A 19,524-nucleotide genomic window follows, 5' to 3' on the forward strand; every position below is an offset into this window, starting at 1 on the left:
GTGCTGCTGTTGTCAAACAACCACGGCGGCGCAGCGTGCCAGTTTTGACACTCCTGCGGACGCATGCACGCACGGTGACCCGGCGAGCGGGACACTTTTTGCAACGTGCGGGCTATAAGGAGAGGGAGTGGCGCTCTGGCGAGCAGTGAGGAGAGAAACTCCACACGCAGACAGTAACACGGCAGCGCCCGGGATAACATGATTAGCGCTCTATTAGGTCCGCTGCCGAGCGCAACTAGATGCAGCGCAGAGACCATTGCGAGTGGAGAGACAGGAGGCGCAGAGTAAACGCTTCATCCGCCTCATGGATCTTCTTTGCCTCCTCCTCATTTGCCTAAAGAAGTTACCCGTTTGCAGTATTTTGGTGTCCTGGCACTGGAGAGGCACCGTCATCGCTCTTTGTCTCAGGTAGGATAATTTTTCTTTATATATACTTCGGTTTTACCCGTACAGACGTGCCAACCTATAATCTGAGCTAAATATATTAGAATCACTGATGATAAGATGAGAAAATTTGTTTTCCAAATATGATAAATAATTTCTATTTTCCTTCTTGTTATATTTCAGATAAAGTGATTTTTTAAAATATCCCTCACAATGAGGAGGAAAAATTCGAGAAAGTCTCAGAGAAGTGATTCAGTCTCTTCCTCTCTCAGCTCTGCTGTGAGCCACTAGTTTTGTCCTGCCTGGTGGATGATATTTGTTAACCTCAGGTGAACTCTCACAGGAAGTGGGCCAATCTGCTACCATGGAGGATGACAATAACACCTTCCAGAACTTCTCGAGCTTGGCCCCTTACAGCCTACGGATAGCCCTGCCTCTCAGTGTGCTGGTGGGCTTCATGATCCTGCTCATAGTGTTCGGTAACGTCCTGGTGGTCATTGCTGTGTTTACAAGCCGGGCCTTGAGAGCCCCACAGAACTTATTCTTGGTGTCCCTGGCCTCAGCGGACATTCTGGTGGCCACCCTCGTGATGCCTTTCTCCCTGGCCAATGAGCTCATGGGATACTGGTACTTTGGCGAGGTGTGGTGTGAGATTTACCTTGCGCTCGATGTTCTCTTCTGCACCGCCTCCATCGCTCACCTTTGTGCAATCAGCTTAGACCGCTATTGGTCCATCACACAGGCCATAGAGTACAACCTGAAGAGGACACCTCGCCGCATCAAGTGTATCATCTTCATTGTTTGGGTCATTGCAGCAGTTATCTCATTCCCACCCCTGATCAGCATGGAGAAAGAAAACAGCGAGAAATTCCCTGCGTGTAAGATCAATACCGAAAAATGGTACGTCATCTCCTCCTGCATCGGCTCCTTCTTCCTACCATGTGTCATCATGGTGCTGGTCTACGTGCGGATCTACCAAATCGCAAAAAAAAGGACACGGGCACCAACTGGAGACCGGAGGCCAGATGCTATGTTGAAGCCAGCCAACACTCCTGCTGTGAACCGGAAGGAAAACGGTGCAGGCGATGCCAAGGATCGCCTCTGTCATGAGAAGCTGAATGGTGAACAGGCCATAGAGCTGCAGGAGGGAGTGGGAGGACATCAAAAGGCAGAAGAGGTAAAAGGTGAGGTCAACGGAGTGGATCTTGAGGAGTCATCATCCTCTGACCATAAAGTGAACAATCCATGCTCCATTAGAAAGAAAGCAAACAAGGGGAAACCCAGACTGAGTCAAATCAAACCAGGGGACTCCAACATCCAAAAGCAAGAGCCGAACACCAAAGGCAGCCGCTGGAAAGGCCGGCAAAACCGTGAGAAACGGTTCACCTTCGTCCTGGCAGTGGTCATTGGTGTCTTTGTCATTTGTTGGTTTCCCTTTTTCTTTACTTATATGCTGATGACTCTTTGTGAATCCTGCCCCGTGCCTCCCACCCTGTTCAAGTTCTTCTTCTGGTTTGGCTACTGCAACAGTGCTCTGAACCCTCTGATTTACACCGTTTTTAACAACGACTTCAGGAGGTCATTCAAAAAGATACTATGCAGGAGGGACACCAGGAGATATGTATGACTCCAGCTCTGTATCCTTGTATCTTTTTTTGATATATTGTGCATCCATTGTAAAACAGCATGCCCATTGTGCATGAAACAGCAGTTTGTGGTTGCTCAGGAAGGTGTTTATGTGCAGAATCTTCCCTTTCAATGCATCCACCAGTCACAGCTTTAACACAAAGATGGAAATCACAGAGAAAACCACAGTAAGATCTTGTTTTTATTGTATCTGATTTTTTTTAAAGAGGCAAACATAGTGAAGTTGTTGATATGTAATGGATATGTATGTTGTACCAAATGATCTGTCCGATTATTTGTCTATTTCTGTTTTTATGGAAACAGTTTTGTGCTACTTTGTATGATGTGGTGATAATTATTACAAGGAAGACGATGCTGGTGGACTTGTGGAAAAAATGACTCTAAAAAAGAAATAAAGCCCATTTTATCTAAGATGGTTTAAAAAAAAAAACCTAGTGAAGAGATGGGAGTGATGATTTAATGTTGTTTCGGTTCTTCTGCTTTTGACGGCGTATGTTCAAACACTTTAAAACACACACTTGGGATTATGGAGGTGGGGAAAGGACAGAGAATAGATAAATAAATGCCAGGATTTATTTTGTAAAATGAACAACAATGCATACTGTTCTGGTCAGACATTTACATTTACTTATCAGTATGAATTTCTTATTAATTTTGGGCTTTTAGTTATAGGTTTGAACAACTCTTTCTCCTGATTGGATTGATTATACAATTATTTGAATTGGGTGCACAAGACAGAATGTATTCCAGATTTTTTTTTATACAATTAGTATTTGATTAATTGCTTAGCTACCCTCATGTTTTGACATGATTCTAGCTGTAATTTTGATTGCCTCTTTAGGGAGAAATAGAAGAGCTCATTTAAAATGGTTGGTTTCCTGGTATGGACCTGGTTTTTGGAACATTTTTAATAGTGTTGAGGTGGGGGCCGTTCCAGAAGCTAAATTTTTGTCTGCTTTATCCATTGCAGAACAGGATTTAACATGAGCTTGGGTCCAATGTTCTGTTGGAACACCCAGTTGTGACCAAGTTACAACCATCTAGATATTGATGTAAGGTGACGTTAATTAGTAATTTTCGTCCTTACTCCTTATTCCACTGACTTTGTGCAATGCACCTGTACCACTGGTGTCAAAACGGCCTCAGAGCATGATGCTGCCGCCACCAGGCTTTACAGTTGGTACAGTCTTCTTAGGCTCTCACCTTTGGCCCCTCCAAACATACTTTTTGTTGCTAAAGTCAGCTATCTCAGTCTTTGGCTCATCTAAATGTAAAACGTTCCATCAAGGAAGCTAAAAGTAAGTTTCTTGAAAGGTCCCAACCATAACCCTGGTGGAAATGTATGGACTATGCTTTTAAAAGGGTTTGGTGTCAGGAAACCAACAAATTTAAATCAACTACCAATTCTGCCAAGATGAGGGATCAAATACTGAGCCAGATAATATGTGAACTTGCTGATGGCTAAAATTATGTCTTGGGACAGGCACTGCTATTAAGCATTCTCACCTAACAAAACAATTTTAATGTACTTTTTCATTTCTGCAAAAAAGAGTGTTTAAATATCCTGCAATAATTGTACAAGAAGCTGGTTGATAACAAAGACAATGTCTGTGGTTGCGTTGATTTAAATAATTAGTTGGGATGCTTGTTCAAACTAGAACCACAATCAGTTCAAACTTGTATACCTAGTTTTTTTTTAATCATGATGATAATGAGCATATGTAAACATCTGACTTGAACTGTATTTTCCTGCCACCCTGCAGGTAAACGCTTGTAAACACTGATGTATAGTTACTGTTCTCTCCTGCTGGGAGCTGGAGGCTCAAAAGGATAGCTGCAGACTTGGCAGTCTGTTTAATCTGACCTTTTTGATAACCTAACTAAGCACTTGGCTCTTAATGAGTCTGAAAAGTGCAAATGCTGTTTCGGTTGTCGGATTAATCCTGTTTATGATTTTAACTTAATCATTTTTAAGGTCTTTTTACTCAGATGTCTCTAAGTTAAAATAAATTTTTATTCTTTTTTATGTTTTCATTTAAGAGCCTCAGATAGAAGGCACTTTATGATCCAACTTCAATTATTCAAGTCAAAGAAGTTACGGTTAATTTGCCGCTTTGTGTTATTAATCGTGAGGTAAATACGGACCCTGTCAAACCTGAACCTGATCGACTGGTCTATCTCCGTCCCTTTTCTCCACACGTCCTTTTTACAATTCAGAACTCAGTCTGTGCAGAAAAAAACCAGCAACTATTAACTGTCCATTGAATTCAAAGAACACATATCTTTCCTGGAGAGGAGTTATATGTAAATTGATTTCTTTTTTCACAGTCAAGCAAGAAATCCTCACAAAACTAAATGGTCCCACTGGGAGATTTCAGTCAGTAAGACCAGCACCTGATTCTGACCAGCCTGATGTACAATAAAATTGAACCGTGCGTAGTGTTTCTCTGCATGTTTATAAAATGAGAAAGTATACGGGGTGGGAGTGTAACTATGTGAGAACGTGCAAGAGTAGTCACTGCACATATAAAAAGAGGGGCTGAGCTCCCACTGCACTTTTACAGTTGTTCTCATAGTGAACGGTGGGTTTGATGGATGTGGGAATTTCTCCGAGATTTTAGGATGTTGTTTTTATAAGCATACTTTAAGCCGTGGGGGGCAAACACTAATGTAAGGGTTTGTAATGGCGCAGTGACAATAATTTCCCAAGAACTAATGTCCAGAAACATTATCATCAGCACATTTTTATTTGGTCATTCTTCACTGGTGCAGACACAGAAGTTTGAAGACATTCACTGATGGATGTACAGTGCCTTGCAAGAGTATTTATGCCCCTAGAACATTTTGGCACTGTGTTGCATCACAAACAGAAGAGCATAGTTGTGAAGGAAAAGGATACAAGGTTTTCAGAACCCCTGAAAAATTGCGCATCTAAAAACAATTTTGCTCATTCTTTGGAAAATAGTTCAAGCTCAATGAGACTGAATGGAGAAAGAATGAAAATCATTTTTTAAACCTTGTCAAAGATTTGACAATTGGATTTAGGTTTGGACTTTGACTGGGCCCTTCTAACACATGTATTTGCATGGATTTAGCTCTGCTTAGTGTCATCGCCCTGCGACCCTCCGGTACCAAAGTCTTTTGCAGAGTCAAACAGGTTTTCTTCAAGCTTTGCCCTGCATTTCGCTTCATCTATCTTATCATTAACTCTGACCAGCTTCTCTGACACTGTTGAAGGAAAACAGCAACCCCTCAGCATGATGCTCCCATCACCATGTTTCATCGCTATGTTGCTAACTCACGATATGTGTTAGTTTTCCACCAAATTTTGCAATTTCCATAATAAAATCCACCTGTTTCCCTGTGTCTGCTGTGTCTCCTACATGGTTTGTAGCAAACTGCTTCACTGTTTCATGCTCTCTTTAACCAAACTGTCAATTTAGGTGGACGGCCATATCTCGCTAGGCTTGCGGTTGTGCAATACTCCTTCAGTTTTCACATGATAGATTGAAAAGTACTTCATGAGATGAGCCCAGCTTGGGAGAGCATTTTATTACCCAACTCTGCTTTCAACTTCTCCACAAACTTATCTCTGACCTGCCTGCATGTTTCTTGGACACCTTGATGCTGTTTGTTCACTAATATTCTCTCAAATACACTGAGATGAAATCACAAAAGTCGTCTCTATTTGCCAACTAGTAGACTTCTAAAGGCAATTGATTGTACTGGATTTTATGTCACACTTTTTCTGGTTTTTATTTTTTTTAAAACCACTTATTGTTTTTCGTCCACTTCACAATTATTCACTATTTTCCACTGGGCTATTACATTAAATCCCAATAAAATACATTAACGTTTGGGGTTTTAATATTGCCAAATATGAGCCTTTTCGCATTCTATTACATATCATATTGCATATAAAATGTGTTTTCAAAGACTGTGCATCATTCTAGGTCTTTATCACTATTTCTTCATTCTTTGAGCGCCTGTGTTAATACAATGAACAAAAGGTATAGGTTTGCAGTTGCACGGTTATAAAAAATGCTGCATGTCCAACAGTGTGCCATCTCTCCATGTTAACAAAACAAGCTTCGTGGGGCTCAGCAGGACTTTGTCCAGATCCTGACTTCCTGCAGCCTCTTCCAGTCAAAAAAATCTATGTATAGCGGGATGTAAGTTTCATCAAAAGCTCTTTGAATGAATATATTATCACATATTTTTCCAATATTTTAAACCAGTGAACTTTTTTAATTTCATTTCTTACTGTTTCATAGTTGCAAAATATTAAATGGCTTGATGTAAAAGTCTGGATGGTCATGAATGCTTTTTGGAAGCACAATTAACCTTTGAGTGGGTTACCTTTACTCAGCGTTTCACTCGAAAAGTCTCAACCACTTTGAACTTCCTGGGCTAATGTATCCTCTGTTTTTTAGCGCTTGAGCAGAATTTTGTAAGGGAGGCAATTTTGAATATTATATTTAATTTATTTCTATTCTAAAATCTCATTGGGTTTATTCTCCCTTTCTACTTCTGGCTGTAACTTAACTTGAATGCATCATTGATCTAATATAATGCTACACAAATGTTAAAGCTATTGCAAAGTTCTCTTTTCACTTCATCACCGTGTAGAAGTTATTACTGATGATGACTCCTTTTTTATAAAGAGCAAATGTATAAGTCTGCCTTTAAAACTCTAAATGTGCTCCACTAGCCCCCTGAATTGTTCATATGCAATTTAACTTTCTGGAAAAGCTTCATGCATACCTCTCAAACAAAGCATATGCCTTCTTGAAAATGTTATATTTTGACAGCAGTTAATAAATTCGGTGGACTTTTTAAAATGCTACACATTGTTTATTTCAAGTCGTAGCCTTGCCACCTTATTCTTGATCTTGGTTAATATTATCTGCAGAGATTCATGCTAATATACTACATTATGCGAAACAAAATCATGAATCAACATTCCTTAATGACTTGAAAACCTTGTTCTGTGAGGCTTTTATACTCTTGTGATATTTTACTCAATTAGCAGCAGCTAGTAGGTTCTAAGTATGCAAAGACTATCTCCCCCATAAAGTTATGGAATAAATAAATAAATAAGTACATCTAGATAACAAAATTTAAAAAAGGATATTTCCCCCACATAATTACACCACCAGCAGCAGCATGAAGAGTTGATACAACACAGAATGAATCCGTGTGTTTATGTTGTCAAAACATTCTGACTCTGCCATCTGCATGTTGTAGCTGAAATCGAGATTTATCAAACAGGTAACATTTTTCTTATCTGTTATTGTCCAGTTTTGTTGATCCTGTGTACATTTTAGACCCAGATTCCTGCTCAGAGCTGACAGGGTTGCTAATTGGAGTGGTGTTCTGCTGCTGTAGCCCATCTGCTTCAAAGTTTAACGTGTTCAAAGATGGTGCTCCAAATAATGAAAGGTTATTTGAACTACAGTTGTTTTCTATAATCTCGGACCAGTCTGCTCTTTCCCCTCTGACCCCTGACATCAACAACCAACTTTTTAGATACTCAGAAAAGCCAATTTCTCACCAACAATAAATCCTTTTTCTTTTCAATTCTGAGACTTGATTTGTGCTTTAGCAAATCCTCCTTACCACATGCCTATATGCAGTATTTGCTACCAGGTGACTGACTAATTTGCTTTTTGCATTAAAAAGCAATTGGACAGGCATACCTAATAAAGTGACTGGCCAGTGTATAAAGACTTAAACTAACAAAATGCCTGGATTTGAGTTAATACTGGGATTGTCTATGGTTAGGTTTGCTTCAGAAAACCCAATGTTGTTTCTGTTGTGTTAGTTAGTTGTGTTAGTTAGACGTGAAGCCTGTTCTCAATTTACCATAATGAAACACATGTATGCCCTTATTTAGAATACACTGTCTTAGTGGCTTATGTAACAAGTAATCGGATCACAATTTGCCAAACAAGCTCCTCCGTGTGCTAAAATATTGTACGAAATACCAAGAAAAAAACAAAAGCTTCCTTTTTTGACAATGAAAATAGTCCCTCTTCCAAAGGGACACTTTAAATTAAATCTGTTGTAGCAAAAAGCAGAACCTAGATCTTTAAATTGGTAATAACAAATATTAAAAATAAACAGAATATGTATGTCTTATGCTCTTTCCAATCTTTACAGTATGTTGTTTATGCATTTTATTTTTTGACACCACAGTTAAGTATTGAATAAAGTAGCTTAAACTTTAGATTGGACCTTTTCCATTCAGTTTTTTGCATTTATTTTTCCTGTTGTCTACTCATTTTTTCCCTGTCTGACACAGGGACATCAACATGCTGTGGTGATCGTATTAGACGGATGTGGTTGTTGACAGCCTATTGGGAGAAGCCAGCTGTTAAAAGCCTGCAGCACTCCCCCCCACACACACACATAAACACACAAACATTTAGCCTCTGGGAATCAGGGCATGGATCATCAGGTTACAGTGCACATCCGTCTCCAAGCCTCCATGCCTTGGATGGTGGCTAAGTGTAGTTACCACTCAAAGAGACAAGGACAAAATGTCAGCTGCCTCAGAAAACATAGCAGGACAAACAAACATTTCCAGTTGGAGGAGGCATGCGCATATGACGTTGTCCTGACTTGGCGATGAGTGCTTGTAAGTGGCTGTGGGAGGGTGGGCGTGTCTGTACTTTGTACATGTGCTGTAGGTGGCAGAGGTGAGCAGGTCATGATCACAATCAAGGCGCCCACTGATGCACCCACATAGTGCTTCCCTGTACACGCTTTATTTTTTTGAGAATGACATCCGCCTATTGGAGGTGTCTCCAGTATGCATGATTATGCCCACTGATGAGTCACAGTTGTTTGCTCCTACTTCTATTTGACTGACTCTGTGCTGCTTCACAGGAGGTCTGTATATTTGTCAGTGAAATCAAACCTCCGAGAACATATTACTAAGTTCGATCCACATGCAGGTTCTACTTCTGGTTTGGTTGTCGGCTCCTCCTTGCACGGAGAGAGTGTTTCAGTGGTGTCATTTCAAATTGAGTCCCATTCTCATTAATGGCAGTCTTTCGAGCTGTCACCCCTCTGGGTCTGACCGTATTCACGACACAACACTGGGCATTCGATATTTCCCAGGAAAATAATTTGTCTGGCCAAATTTATTTTCCAGGAACCCATTATGATTGAGAGCAATTCGCTCTCATCGTCCCAGAGACCAAAAAGCATTATGCAGCGTGATCATTAGACCTTTGAGGTAATTTGCTTCGGTTGGAGGAAACAGAAGATGACCTGCATGAAGATGTTTCTGAGCTGTATAGGCAGTTAACCTGTTTGCATATATGGCTTAAAGTAAATTAACCTATTATCGCAGTAGCACAGTCTCACACAGAAAAATTCACATTTATGCTATAAGGGATAAACCCCAAGTTTTTTACAAAATGCCATGTGCCATGCTTACTGGCAACTCTGCTAGTAATACCCAGTACAAACCCCTCTTGCCAGTAGGAAAGCACTCAGTCCTCACCTATAACATTTCACAATGTTGGAGCATGCAGAGTGAGAGAACTTTAACCATTCTTTCTACAGCTCATTTTCAGTTCACTGGATTTTTATTTAAAATATTTTGGTGTGGGCTGCATGGTGACAGAGTTGGTAACCCTGTTGCCTTGCAGGAAGAAGATCCTGGGTTAAATTCCTCTGGTCTTTCTGCATGGAATTTGTATGTTCTCCCTGTGCATGCATGGGTTCTCCCCAGGTACTCCAGCTTCCTCTCACAGTCCAAAAACATGACTGCTAGGTGAATTGGTCTCTCTAAATTGCCCTTAGGTGTGAATGGGTGTGTACATGGTTGTTTGTCCTGTATGTCTCTGTATTGCCCTGCGATCGACTGCCGACCTGTCGAGAGTGTACCCCACTTCTCGCCTGTAGACCGCTGGAGACAGGGACCAGCTCCCCTGTGACCCTGTACGGAAGAAGCCGGTATAGAAAATGGATAGATGGATATTCTGGTGCTTCAAAGTGATCATGGTGTATATATAAAGCATTTTTCAAAGTTACAAAAAGAGCAGAAGTTGAAGAGTCCTTCAGCAGATAAGATTTGAATGGCTAAAAGAACTGAGTGTATGTCTCATTGTATATTTTCATTAGGCAGGATATAAACTCACAGGCCACTTTATCAGGTACACCCGTTCAATTGCTTGTTAAAACAAATAGCAAACTAGCCATAGCAGCAACTCAGTGCATTTAAGAATCTAGGCATAGTGAACTCAGTTTGCTGTAGTTGAAGCTGAGCATCAGCTGGGGAAGACAGCAAATGACGTTATGTGACATGATTATTGTCGCAAAATAGGCTTGACTGAGTATTTCAGAAACTGGTTATTTGCTGGGATTTTCACACAATACAACCAAAAAAGAAAATATCCAGTGAGTGGCAGTTGTGTGGACAAAAAGGTTTTGATTATGTTTGAAATTTGGGTAGGATTTGTAGACTGGTTAAAGATGATGGAAAGATAACAGTAGTTCGAATAACACTTGTTACAACCAAGACATGCACAATTCTATCTCTGAATGCACAGCATGTTGAACCTTGAAGTAGATGGGCTACAGTAGAAGAAGACCATTCCAGGTGCCACTCCTGTCATCTAAAAACAGGAAACTGAGGCTGCAGGTTCTCTAAAATTAGAAAAAGCCTAAATTTCAATTGTAAAATTCAATTTAAACAATGTGAAATCGTAAGGCCCTACAGCCTTGTATCAACAATCTATACTGGTGGTGGTATAATGTTGTGTTTTTTTTTTCTTAGCACCGTTTGTGTCCCTTAGTGCCATCTGAACATCCTAGCTGTACAACTGTTGTTGACTAGATACATAGTGTATTCATCTTTTGTCAGCTATGGCTGTTCAGCTGTCAAATCTACAGCAGCTATAATGTAAATATGGACCAAAACCTCTGAGAAATATTTGCAAAATCTTGATGGATCTATGCCAGGAAAAATGAAGGCAACTTTCAAGGCAAAATGAGACCCAACCCAATACTAGAGTTTTTCTAAAGTTTTTTTTTCTATAAAATACAGGTTACTGTATACAGTGCTTTGCGAAAGTACTCGCCCCCCTTTGAACTTTTCAATCTCTTTCCACATTTGAGGCTTCAAACATAAAGATAGAAAATTCTAATTTTTTGTGAAGAATCAACAAGTGGGACACAATCGTGAAGTGGAATGAAATTTATTGGATGTGTCAAACTTTTTTAACAAATAAAAAACTGAAAAGTGGGGCGTGCAATATTATTCGGCCCCCTTGCGTTAATACTTTGTAGCACCACCCTTTGCTGCAATTACAGTTGCAAGTCGCTTGGGGTATGTATGAGGTAAGAACGCTGTCAAAAACAATGTGTATGCAAAGAGGGAAATGTGTGCATATTAGTCAATAGTTGTGCATAAGTAAAATCCAAAAGACGTATTGTATATTTTCTCTATAAGAATACAAATTAAAATGTTACAGCTTCAAGAAATTACAAACACGAAGTTCAAGTTTACAGTTAGGGTTTATTCTTTATGAATACAATATGTTATAACCGTTTGAGAATACGAATCTCAGGCTGGTTAGTGGAGCACAGAGTTAGGCCTTGGATGACGGAAAAGGGTATTGGGAGATAATTCAGTCTAAAAGGAATATTAGGAACAGAGGGGAGATAGTGGGGAAATCAAGAGTATTATAAATAAAGCATTGTTCTTATGAAATACAAAACTAAAACATAGAATATAGTGGGTGGAGTTATACAATGATGTACAGTAGGTGGCGGTATGCACCTCTGAGTTTGTTGCGTACTACCAGAAGAAGAAGAAGAAGAAGCAGGACTGGCGCTAAGATGACGGACCAAGAAAGTACGGTACAAAGCCAGGTAAAACATTACATTAAAATTGTTTCGAAACATTGGTAGTTTTATTTTTTAAATCATATAACAATCTAGTAGATAGACAATGTACAGCTTTACTTTGTAAGTTTATTACCGCTGACTGAATACACTTGTACACACAGTATGAAACGGGTGTTTTTCCTGCTATTTAGTTGGAAAATGCTACTTGGGTCTTCTTGAATTTTTAAATAAATAAGCTATCATCCACATGTTTTTTTCAACGACATACCGCTTTACAAATAAATGTACAATTTTTATCACAGTTAAGTAGTAATTCATTTTCTGATTGTCATTGTTCAACTAAATTCTTGTTTATGTTTGTGCATTTTTAAACTCTTTCAAGGTCTTTGCTAGATTATTCTACTTTATTCAAACCATATCTTTAAAATTCAAAATGTTTTACTCACACTTATGCAAAGCTAAATGAATAACAAGTATATTAAGATGTGCTTAATTAAGTGTAATTTGTGTTCTGATATTTGCAGGAATCACTGCTGAGACATTTAATGGAACGTCTTCTATCCAGAATTAATGAAGTTTTAGATCGGCCACATTTGGATTTAGACTATTTTCATTACGTAATAAATTAGGAGGTGTTTGTTTTTACATTTGCATCAACTGTTCTTGATGTACCTGTGGATGTTATGGAATGTATTTTAAACCTTCAAGAAAAAATTCGTGCCACCCTTTCTCAGGCAGAACCTTGTGTTCTTGTCACAGAAGTGACCAGTGGACGAGGGCGACCCAAGTTAGCAGTTTCTGAAGACCTGCTGGCCCATCTGATTGGCATGGCCCTACCAGTGTTATGCATTGCAAACTTGCTGGGAGTCAGCATATCTACTGTTTTCAGACGCATGCATGAACTTGGATTGTCCACAAGATCTTCATTCAGCTGCTTATCTGACAGTGAGCTTGACATTGCTGTACGGTCAATAAAACATAAGACTGCCAAATGCAGGATATAGGATGGTTAAAGGCTGTTTACAAGCAGATGGACACAGAGTTCAGTGGGATCGGGTCAAGGAGTCTATGCACAGAGTCGATGCAGCTGGCGTTTTACAAAGAATGATGCAACTTGGGTGCATAGTCAGAAGGACATATTCTGTACCTCATCCTTTGTCCTTGGTGCATTTGGACACAAATCATAAGCTCATTAGGTAACTTGTTTTCTTTGTAACATGAATATCGCTTTCAATTGAAAATCAATAAAGTGATGTTAATCTTTTTTTTGATAGGTACAACATAATCCTCTTTGGGGCAATAGATGGGTTCTCCAGAATGGTACACTATTACTGTGATATTTCTTTCTTTCTGTTATCTGTTCCTAATTGGGTGCAAACATGTTTGCCTTTGTTTGTACAGATTATGTACCTGGAGCCTGCAACAAACAACAGATCAAGCACCGCTCTTACCTTCTTTCTAAGGGCAGTGGAAAACTATGATTGGCCTTCCAGGTATTGTAATAATACATGTCCAGAATGTCTCCATCTGCTTCTCTGGCATGTGTAGGTTTATTAATATATGTATGTGTTTGTAATGACCTGTGTAACTCATCTTTACTATGAGGTTCTTCACAACCTGGAGGAAAGTGGCCTTCTGGATTTGTCCAACACTTTGCATCTGTTTTGTGCACACTATGTGTTCCTCCCTCGGCTTGCAGATGCACTTCACACTTTCACAGAAGGATGGGACAATCATCCTTTAAAGTCTGAAGGTGGACTCACCCCTAACCAGCTGTGGACCTTGGGACACATGCAGAAACCTATTTGTGAAACTGTAGATGCTCAGGTTTGTTTAATGAAACGCTGAGAAATCCAAACATTGTTTGGCTGTTATAAGTAATTTCCATTTTTTCTCTGACAGAACCTGGAGATGTTTGGAACTGACTGGGAAACATCTGATGGTGTCAGTGAAGAACCTCTTGGAGTTCAAGTCCGAGAAATTGACTGCCCTCTGTCACCGACTGCAGTGGAAGCTGTTCAGTCCATGATCAACCCACTTGCACCATCTGAATCATATGGTCAGGATCTGTTTGTATCAATGGTTCAGTATGTTGAAAGTCACTGGGAAACGAGCCACAGCAGTGAACACATGTAAAAAAGTGTACATTTGCTAAAATCCCACATTAGCAAATTTGATTAATTCTGCATTAATGTTAGTCATGTCTGTGCACAACTGTTCATCTGTACCTAGTTTTTTTCACTTATTTGCATAGAGACCATCACTTGTAGTTTATAGAAATGTAGACTATGGTGAAACAGTTAAATAGTGAAAATTCAATGATATTTTTGATTTTTATGCATAAACCAGAACATATGCATCAGTGATTCAATTTTGGATCGTTTGAGAAACAAAAACAACTGAAGGGATCCTCTGTTTTTATAAACTTTATTAAAGAATTTAAAAAATGTCAATGCTTGACCATGAATTTATTTTAACTTGAGCCACTTGTCAGCACTTACAAGTAGGTTATACAACACCACTAGTAAAACAAAACAAAAACTGTTAAACTTAAAAGAATTTTACATGAAATTGATGGAACTATCAAAACCAAAAAACTTATTTTGTTCACACAAAACCTGCAGTAAATAAAAATATAAACACCAAAAGTGTAGTTATGGCTTTAAGTAGTAACTGCATCAATGAAAAGGCCAAATGTCTCAGGCCCTATTAAAGGACTGCCCATGAGTTAAGGATGTTACCATATTTTCTTTGAACACGATCAGGGTTGTCAGATGAGCAACTGGAAATGTAATGGTGCGGCTACATGCACTAACAATAGGAAAACAGATAGTATGATGCGTGTCACAGTCATGGTAGAATTTCACAGTTATAAAGAAATCCTTCTTCTCACTTGGCAGTATAGGTTTGTGCGCCTGTCCTGTCATCCACAGCATGACTTTCCCAACAGTCAGCTGCTGTGGATCATTGCTTTCTTCATCACACTGGCCATCTTTTTCTTCAAAGAAAGATTCATGTTGGTGAGGGAAAAAGAAAACAAACGCCTAGTATTTCTAGAAAAGAAATGCTACCTTTCCTGTCAGTTTTAGACTAAAATCATCTTATGTTGAGAAAGTGGTAACAGTTTGGGTTAAACCTTGAAATCATGCATAATCTCATACTATATAGCAATATTTCTGTGATCCTCCATGATATGTTGGCACTTGCAGTATGATAGTGAATGAACTAGTTACTATCACAATGTAAATGTAACTCAGCATCTGTAAAACACATTGAGTTACAACCATTTTTGTGTAGGCTAAGGTCAATTAATTGCAGCAGACATATTGAATTGGGTTTAGCTAAAAGGTTTACCAGCTGTATAGATATGCTAATAAAGGTTCTCAGACATGGCAAATTCCAAAATGGTTTATAAATAAAGCAACTGGACTTCAGTTCTTGTGGTTAAAGACAGTTGAAGACATTTTGCTCTTAGCGCGAAACATCTTCAACCACAAGAAGTGAGGTCTAGTTGCTTTATTTTAAACCTTTTTCATGTGCTGTATAGATGTACACCCAGTGATTTCTGAAAGGGTCATAGAAATGTCTAGTTGTTCATGATATATTTTAAATAGGATCATGCAGATTAACTCCAATTGTTATTAAAAAGTTTTAAACAGATGTCACAGGATCAAATAGTGCTCAGAGTATAAATTAGGGATCACTCTCAGCTACTTACATACAAAACTAGCTCAATATCTATGAAACTGACAATGTTGTAGCCATTTTTTTAAAATCCAGAAATGTGGGCTTAATGAAATGTGTTTCATACCTGCTCCAAGCCTCACTGGATTGCATATTCTAATTTATTGAATATGACTGTACATGTATGATCAATGTTTACTAGCTTCAGTGAAAATTGTTCAGTGATCTGAAAATATGTTGCTAAGAGTACATACAAATGGACATGCACAGACACCAGCCAAAACATTATCCCTCCACTTTACCATTGTTAATAGGCAATAACTAACATACTACTGCCAGCTGAAACATACCACAGTCCTCAATATCTTGTAGAAAGTCTTGAAAAAAGTTCATGATGTTTATTTCTCTGCTGTATTTCACAGAACCCTTCTCACTGAATACGGGTTTGCACCTTTCCAGGACAAATGCTGCATCCACCTGGCATGCAAAAATCATCAAAGGACACATAAATCATGCAAAATATTTATCTAAATAGTTTAATTGAGACAACATAAAAAATGTATACCCACTCTGTCATCTTCCCCTGGAACAAACAGAGGCAGACAAAGGCTTGGGTGCGTCTCCATCACCTCAAGGAGGCCGTACAGCCGCAGACCATTTCTTAGCTGCTCAAGCATCGGTACAAGTCTCATTGTTGAGTGCAGGACAACAGCCCTGAAACATAAGGTTTATAAAAGGTATTTCAGTAGAAGTTATTCACCAAAAATAGTATCCATGTTTAGAAAACCAGTAATTTCCATATTAACCTTATTAAATCATTACCTGGTAATAAGGTCTTTTTTGTCCACAGACACTTTTCCAGTATAACCACAGCCTACAATGTCATCAATAAGGTCATTAATGTTCTCATCAGTTGCCCTGTTTACCTGAAGACAGAAAAAGCTTTAAATAACTTTCCCAACATCTTGTACTTGTATGTTCTCCAGGTAGGTTGCAGTTAAGAAATGTTACAGGACTGGAAGATAATAGGTTCCTGGCAGCTTCACACATGATTCTTCTCAAGTTAATTTGCTGGGTCTGTTTCTCATTACGTTTCTTGCATCCCTGTTGACTATTTGCAACATGTTCGATGGCTCTCTAATCACGCCCCAATATCTTAGCAGTTTCAATAGTTTTGCATTCCTCTGAGCGACTTCAGTTAATTCTTGACTTTTCACAGTCAGTCAAATCTCCTTTTTGACCAATTTTGCCAAAAGAAAAGAAGTTGCCGAATCATTATGCACACCTTGATATAGGGTGTTGCCCTCCTTAGACCACACCTTCCCTTAATACCCAGCTACATATCACCTGTTATGCTAAAAATACATTAAGCATTCAAGTTTATCGAGCTTAGAGGTAAGAAATATGCCTAAATATGGTCAAAATACTAATTTGCCTAATATTGTACACACAGTGTACAAAGAGGCCATGCGTATACATAAGTAATTAACTGTTATCACTTCTACAAAGTTTTAACATGCAACCCCAATTCCAATGAAGTTGGAACAAACAAAAGACATGGTACAGTATTTGGTCAGCTTTCAAAATGTTATCATTGTTACCTCTGTAATAAGGTGCAACAGCTCTGAGTCTGTGACATCATTACTTGACACCTGTATGCTGTCTGAATCACCAGAGCACAGGTATCTGTAGCACCATTCACGCATGAAGTTTGGGAGCGGTCCACTTTGTTCAATACTAACTGCCATTACTTGTCCTGCAGTCCTAAATATCAAGAGAATAAAAACAGTTTATTGGATTTAACTAGAGTATACAAATGTATTTACACAAAACAAACGTGATAACACAATGCAACTGAAATAACTTATCCAGGCTGTTCAGACAGTACAGAGGATTTTTTGCCTTTCTTGTCAGCACTGCCCACAAATAGTTTCTTTTCGATCTCAGCAATCATTTCTGAACAGGAAAAAAGATATATATACACATTGGATATTTTAAATATCCAATTTATTTATACAATACACCACCTTAATAGCTATTAAACAAACCTTAAAAAGAAATACCTCGGAATGTCTGAAGCTTTCGTTTACTGTGAGAGACCTTTTCCCAAGACCAGCCAGTATGAGCTGCAGCTCTTCATCTCCTTTGGGTGTTTTTGAACGCTGTCTATCAAGTAAGAAAAAGTTAACCAGAAAACCTTTTTGTAGTCGTGCATAGGGTGCGAAACGTCTTGCCTCTCTGCGAAAAAGTCCAGGAAAAGACCTAAAATGTAATTCGATGATAACAGAAATTAATATGGTATCAAATGACCAGAAGGATAGAGAAATGAAAGATCATAAGATATACACTTGATAAACAAGACTGTGGCTAAGGTGAAACATACCTCGCCATTTCTTGATGCACTGACTGTCCAGAGCCACTACCCTGAGGACATCTTATTAGTTGTCCTGACTGTGAAGTTGTCCCCATTTGGGTTGTCTGTCCCTCAACAGACTGTCTTGCATTTTCCCGTCTAACTGGCCTGACCGTCCCTGGAGAACTTAACCTTCTGTTCAGAATATCCGCTAACTGGACCTAACAAAGAAGCCAATACAGTTACGAAGTTAAAAAGGCTACATGAAAAAGGTTACTTATCCTATATATTTTTGATATTAGCATATATTAGCGACATTAAGATACACATAACCGTGATAAAAAAATTTTACATTTATTTGTAAAGCGGTATGTAGTTGAAAAAAACATGTGGATGATAGCTTATTTATTTAAAAATTCAAGAAGACCCAAGTAGCATTTTCCAACTAAATAGCAGGAAAAACACCCGTTTCATACTGTGTGTACAAGTGTATTCAGTCAGCGGTAATAAACTTACAAAGTAAAGCTGTACATTGTCTATCTACTAGATTGTTATATGATTTAAAAAATAAAACTACCAATGTTCCGAAACAATTTTAATGTAATGTTTTACCTGGCTTTGTACCGTACTTTCTTGGTCCGTCATCTTAGCGCCAGTCCTGCTTCTTCTTCTTCTTCTTCTGGTAGTACGCAACAAACTCAGAGGTGCATACCGCCACCTACTGTACATCATTGTATAACTCCACCCACTATATTCTATGTTTTAGTTTTGTATTTCATAAAAATAAGAACAATGCTTTATTTATAATACTCTTGATTTCCCCACTATCTCTCCTCTGTTCCTAATATTCCTTTTAGACTGAATTATCTCCCATTACCCTTTTCCGTCATCCAAGGCCTAACTCTGTGCTCCACTAACCAGCCTGAGATTCGTATTCTCAAAGAAAAGAAATCGTATTCACAAACGGTTATAGCATGTTGTATTCATAAAGAATAAACCCCAACTGTAAACTTGAACTTCGTGTTTGTAATTTCTTGAAGCTGTAACATTTTAATTTGTATTCTTATAGAGAAAATATACAATACGTCTTTTGGATTTTACTTATGCACAACTATTGACTAATATGCACACATTTTCCTCTTTGCATACACATTGTTTTTGACAGCGTCCTTACCCCATAGGTATGTCTCTATCAGTTTTGCACATCGAGAGACTGAAATGCTTGCCCATTCTTCCTTGCAAAACAGCTCGAGCTCAGTGAGGTTGGATGGAGAGCGTTCGTGAACAGCAGTCTTCAGCTCTTTCCACAGATTCTCGATTGGATTCAGGTCTGGACTTTGACTTGGCCATTCCAACACCTGGATACCTTTATTTGTGAACCATTCCATTGTAGATTTGGCTTTATGTTTTGGATCATTGTCTTGTTGGAAGATAAATCTCCGTCCCAGTCACAGGTCTCTTGCAGACTCCAACAGGTTTTCTTCCAGAATGGTCCTGTATTTGGCCCCATCCTTCTTCTCATCAATTTTGACCATCTTCTCTGTCCCTGCTGACGAAAAGCAGGCCCAAACTATGATGCTGCCACCACCATG

General features: G+C 38.8%; 1 protein-coding gene and 2 long non-coding RNA genes across 3 annotated transcripts; 1 reads left to right on the plus strand and 2 right to left on the minus strand.

Annotated features, from left to right (window-relative positions):
* On the plus strand, nt 1-3,435 carry adra2a (adrenoceptor alpha 2A). The gene is made up of 2 exons (XM_047364351.1): nt 1-408; nt 568-3,435. The coding sequence occupies exon 2, from the start codon at nt 749-751 to the stop codon at nt 2,009-2,011; it is 1,263 nt and encodes a 420-aa protein (XP_047220307.1). The 5' UTR covers nt 1-408; nt 568-748; the 3' UTR covers nt 2,012-3,435.
* A 10,873-nt stretch (nt 3,436-14,308) lies between these two features.
* On the minus strand, nt 14,309-17,339 carry LOC124868818. The gene is made up of 4 exons (XR_007038396.1): nt 17,181-17,339; nt 16,402-16,505; nt 16,149-16,293; nt 14,309-16,056 (listed from the first exon to the last, which is right to left on the minus strand). It is a non-coding gene; the product is annotated as an uncharacterized LOC124868818 (long non-coding RNA).
* A 141-nt stretch (nt 17,340-17,480) lies between these two features.
* On the minus strand, nt 17,481-18,607 carry LOC124868819. Its single transcript, XR_007038397.1, has 4 exons — nt 18,545-18,607; nt 17,963-18,147; nt 17,643-17,841; nt 17,481-17,535 (listed from the first exon to the last, which is right to left on the minus strand). It is a non-coding gene; the product is annotated as an uncharacterized LOC124868819 (long non-coding RNA).
* Nucleotides 18,608-19,524: the final 917 nt, after the last annotated feature.

The sequence above is a fragment of the Girardinichthys multiradiatus genome, chromosome 5, assembly GCF_021462225.1.
Source record: "Girardinichthys multiradiatus isolate DD_20200921_A chromosome 5, DD_fGirMul_XY1, whole genome shotgun sequence".
NCBI lineage: Eukaryota > Metazoa > Chordata > Actinopteri > Cyprinodontiformes > Goodeidae > Girardinichthys > Girardinichthys multiradiatus.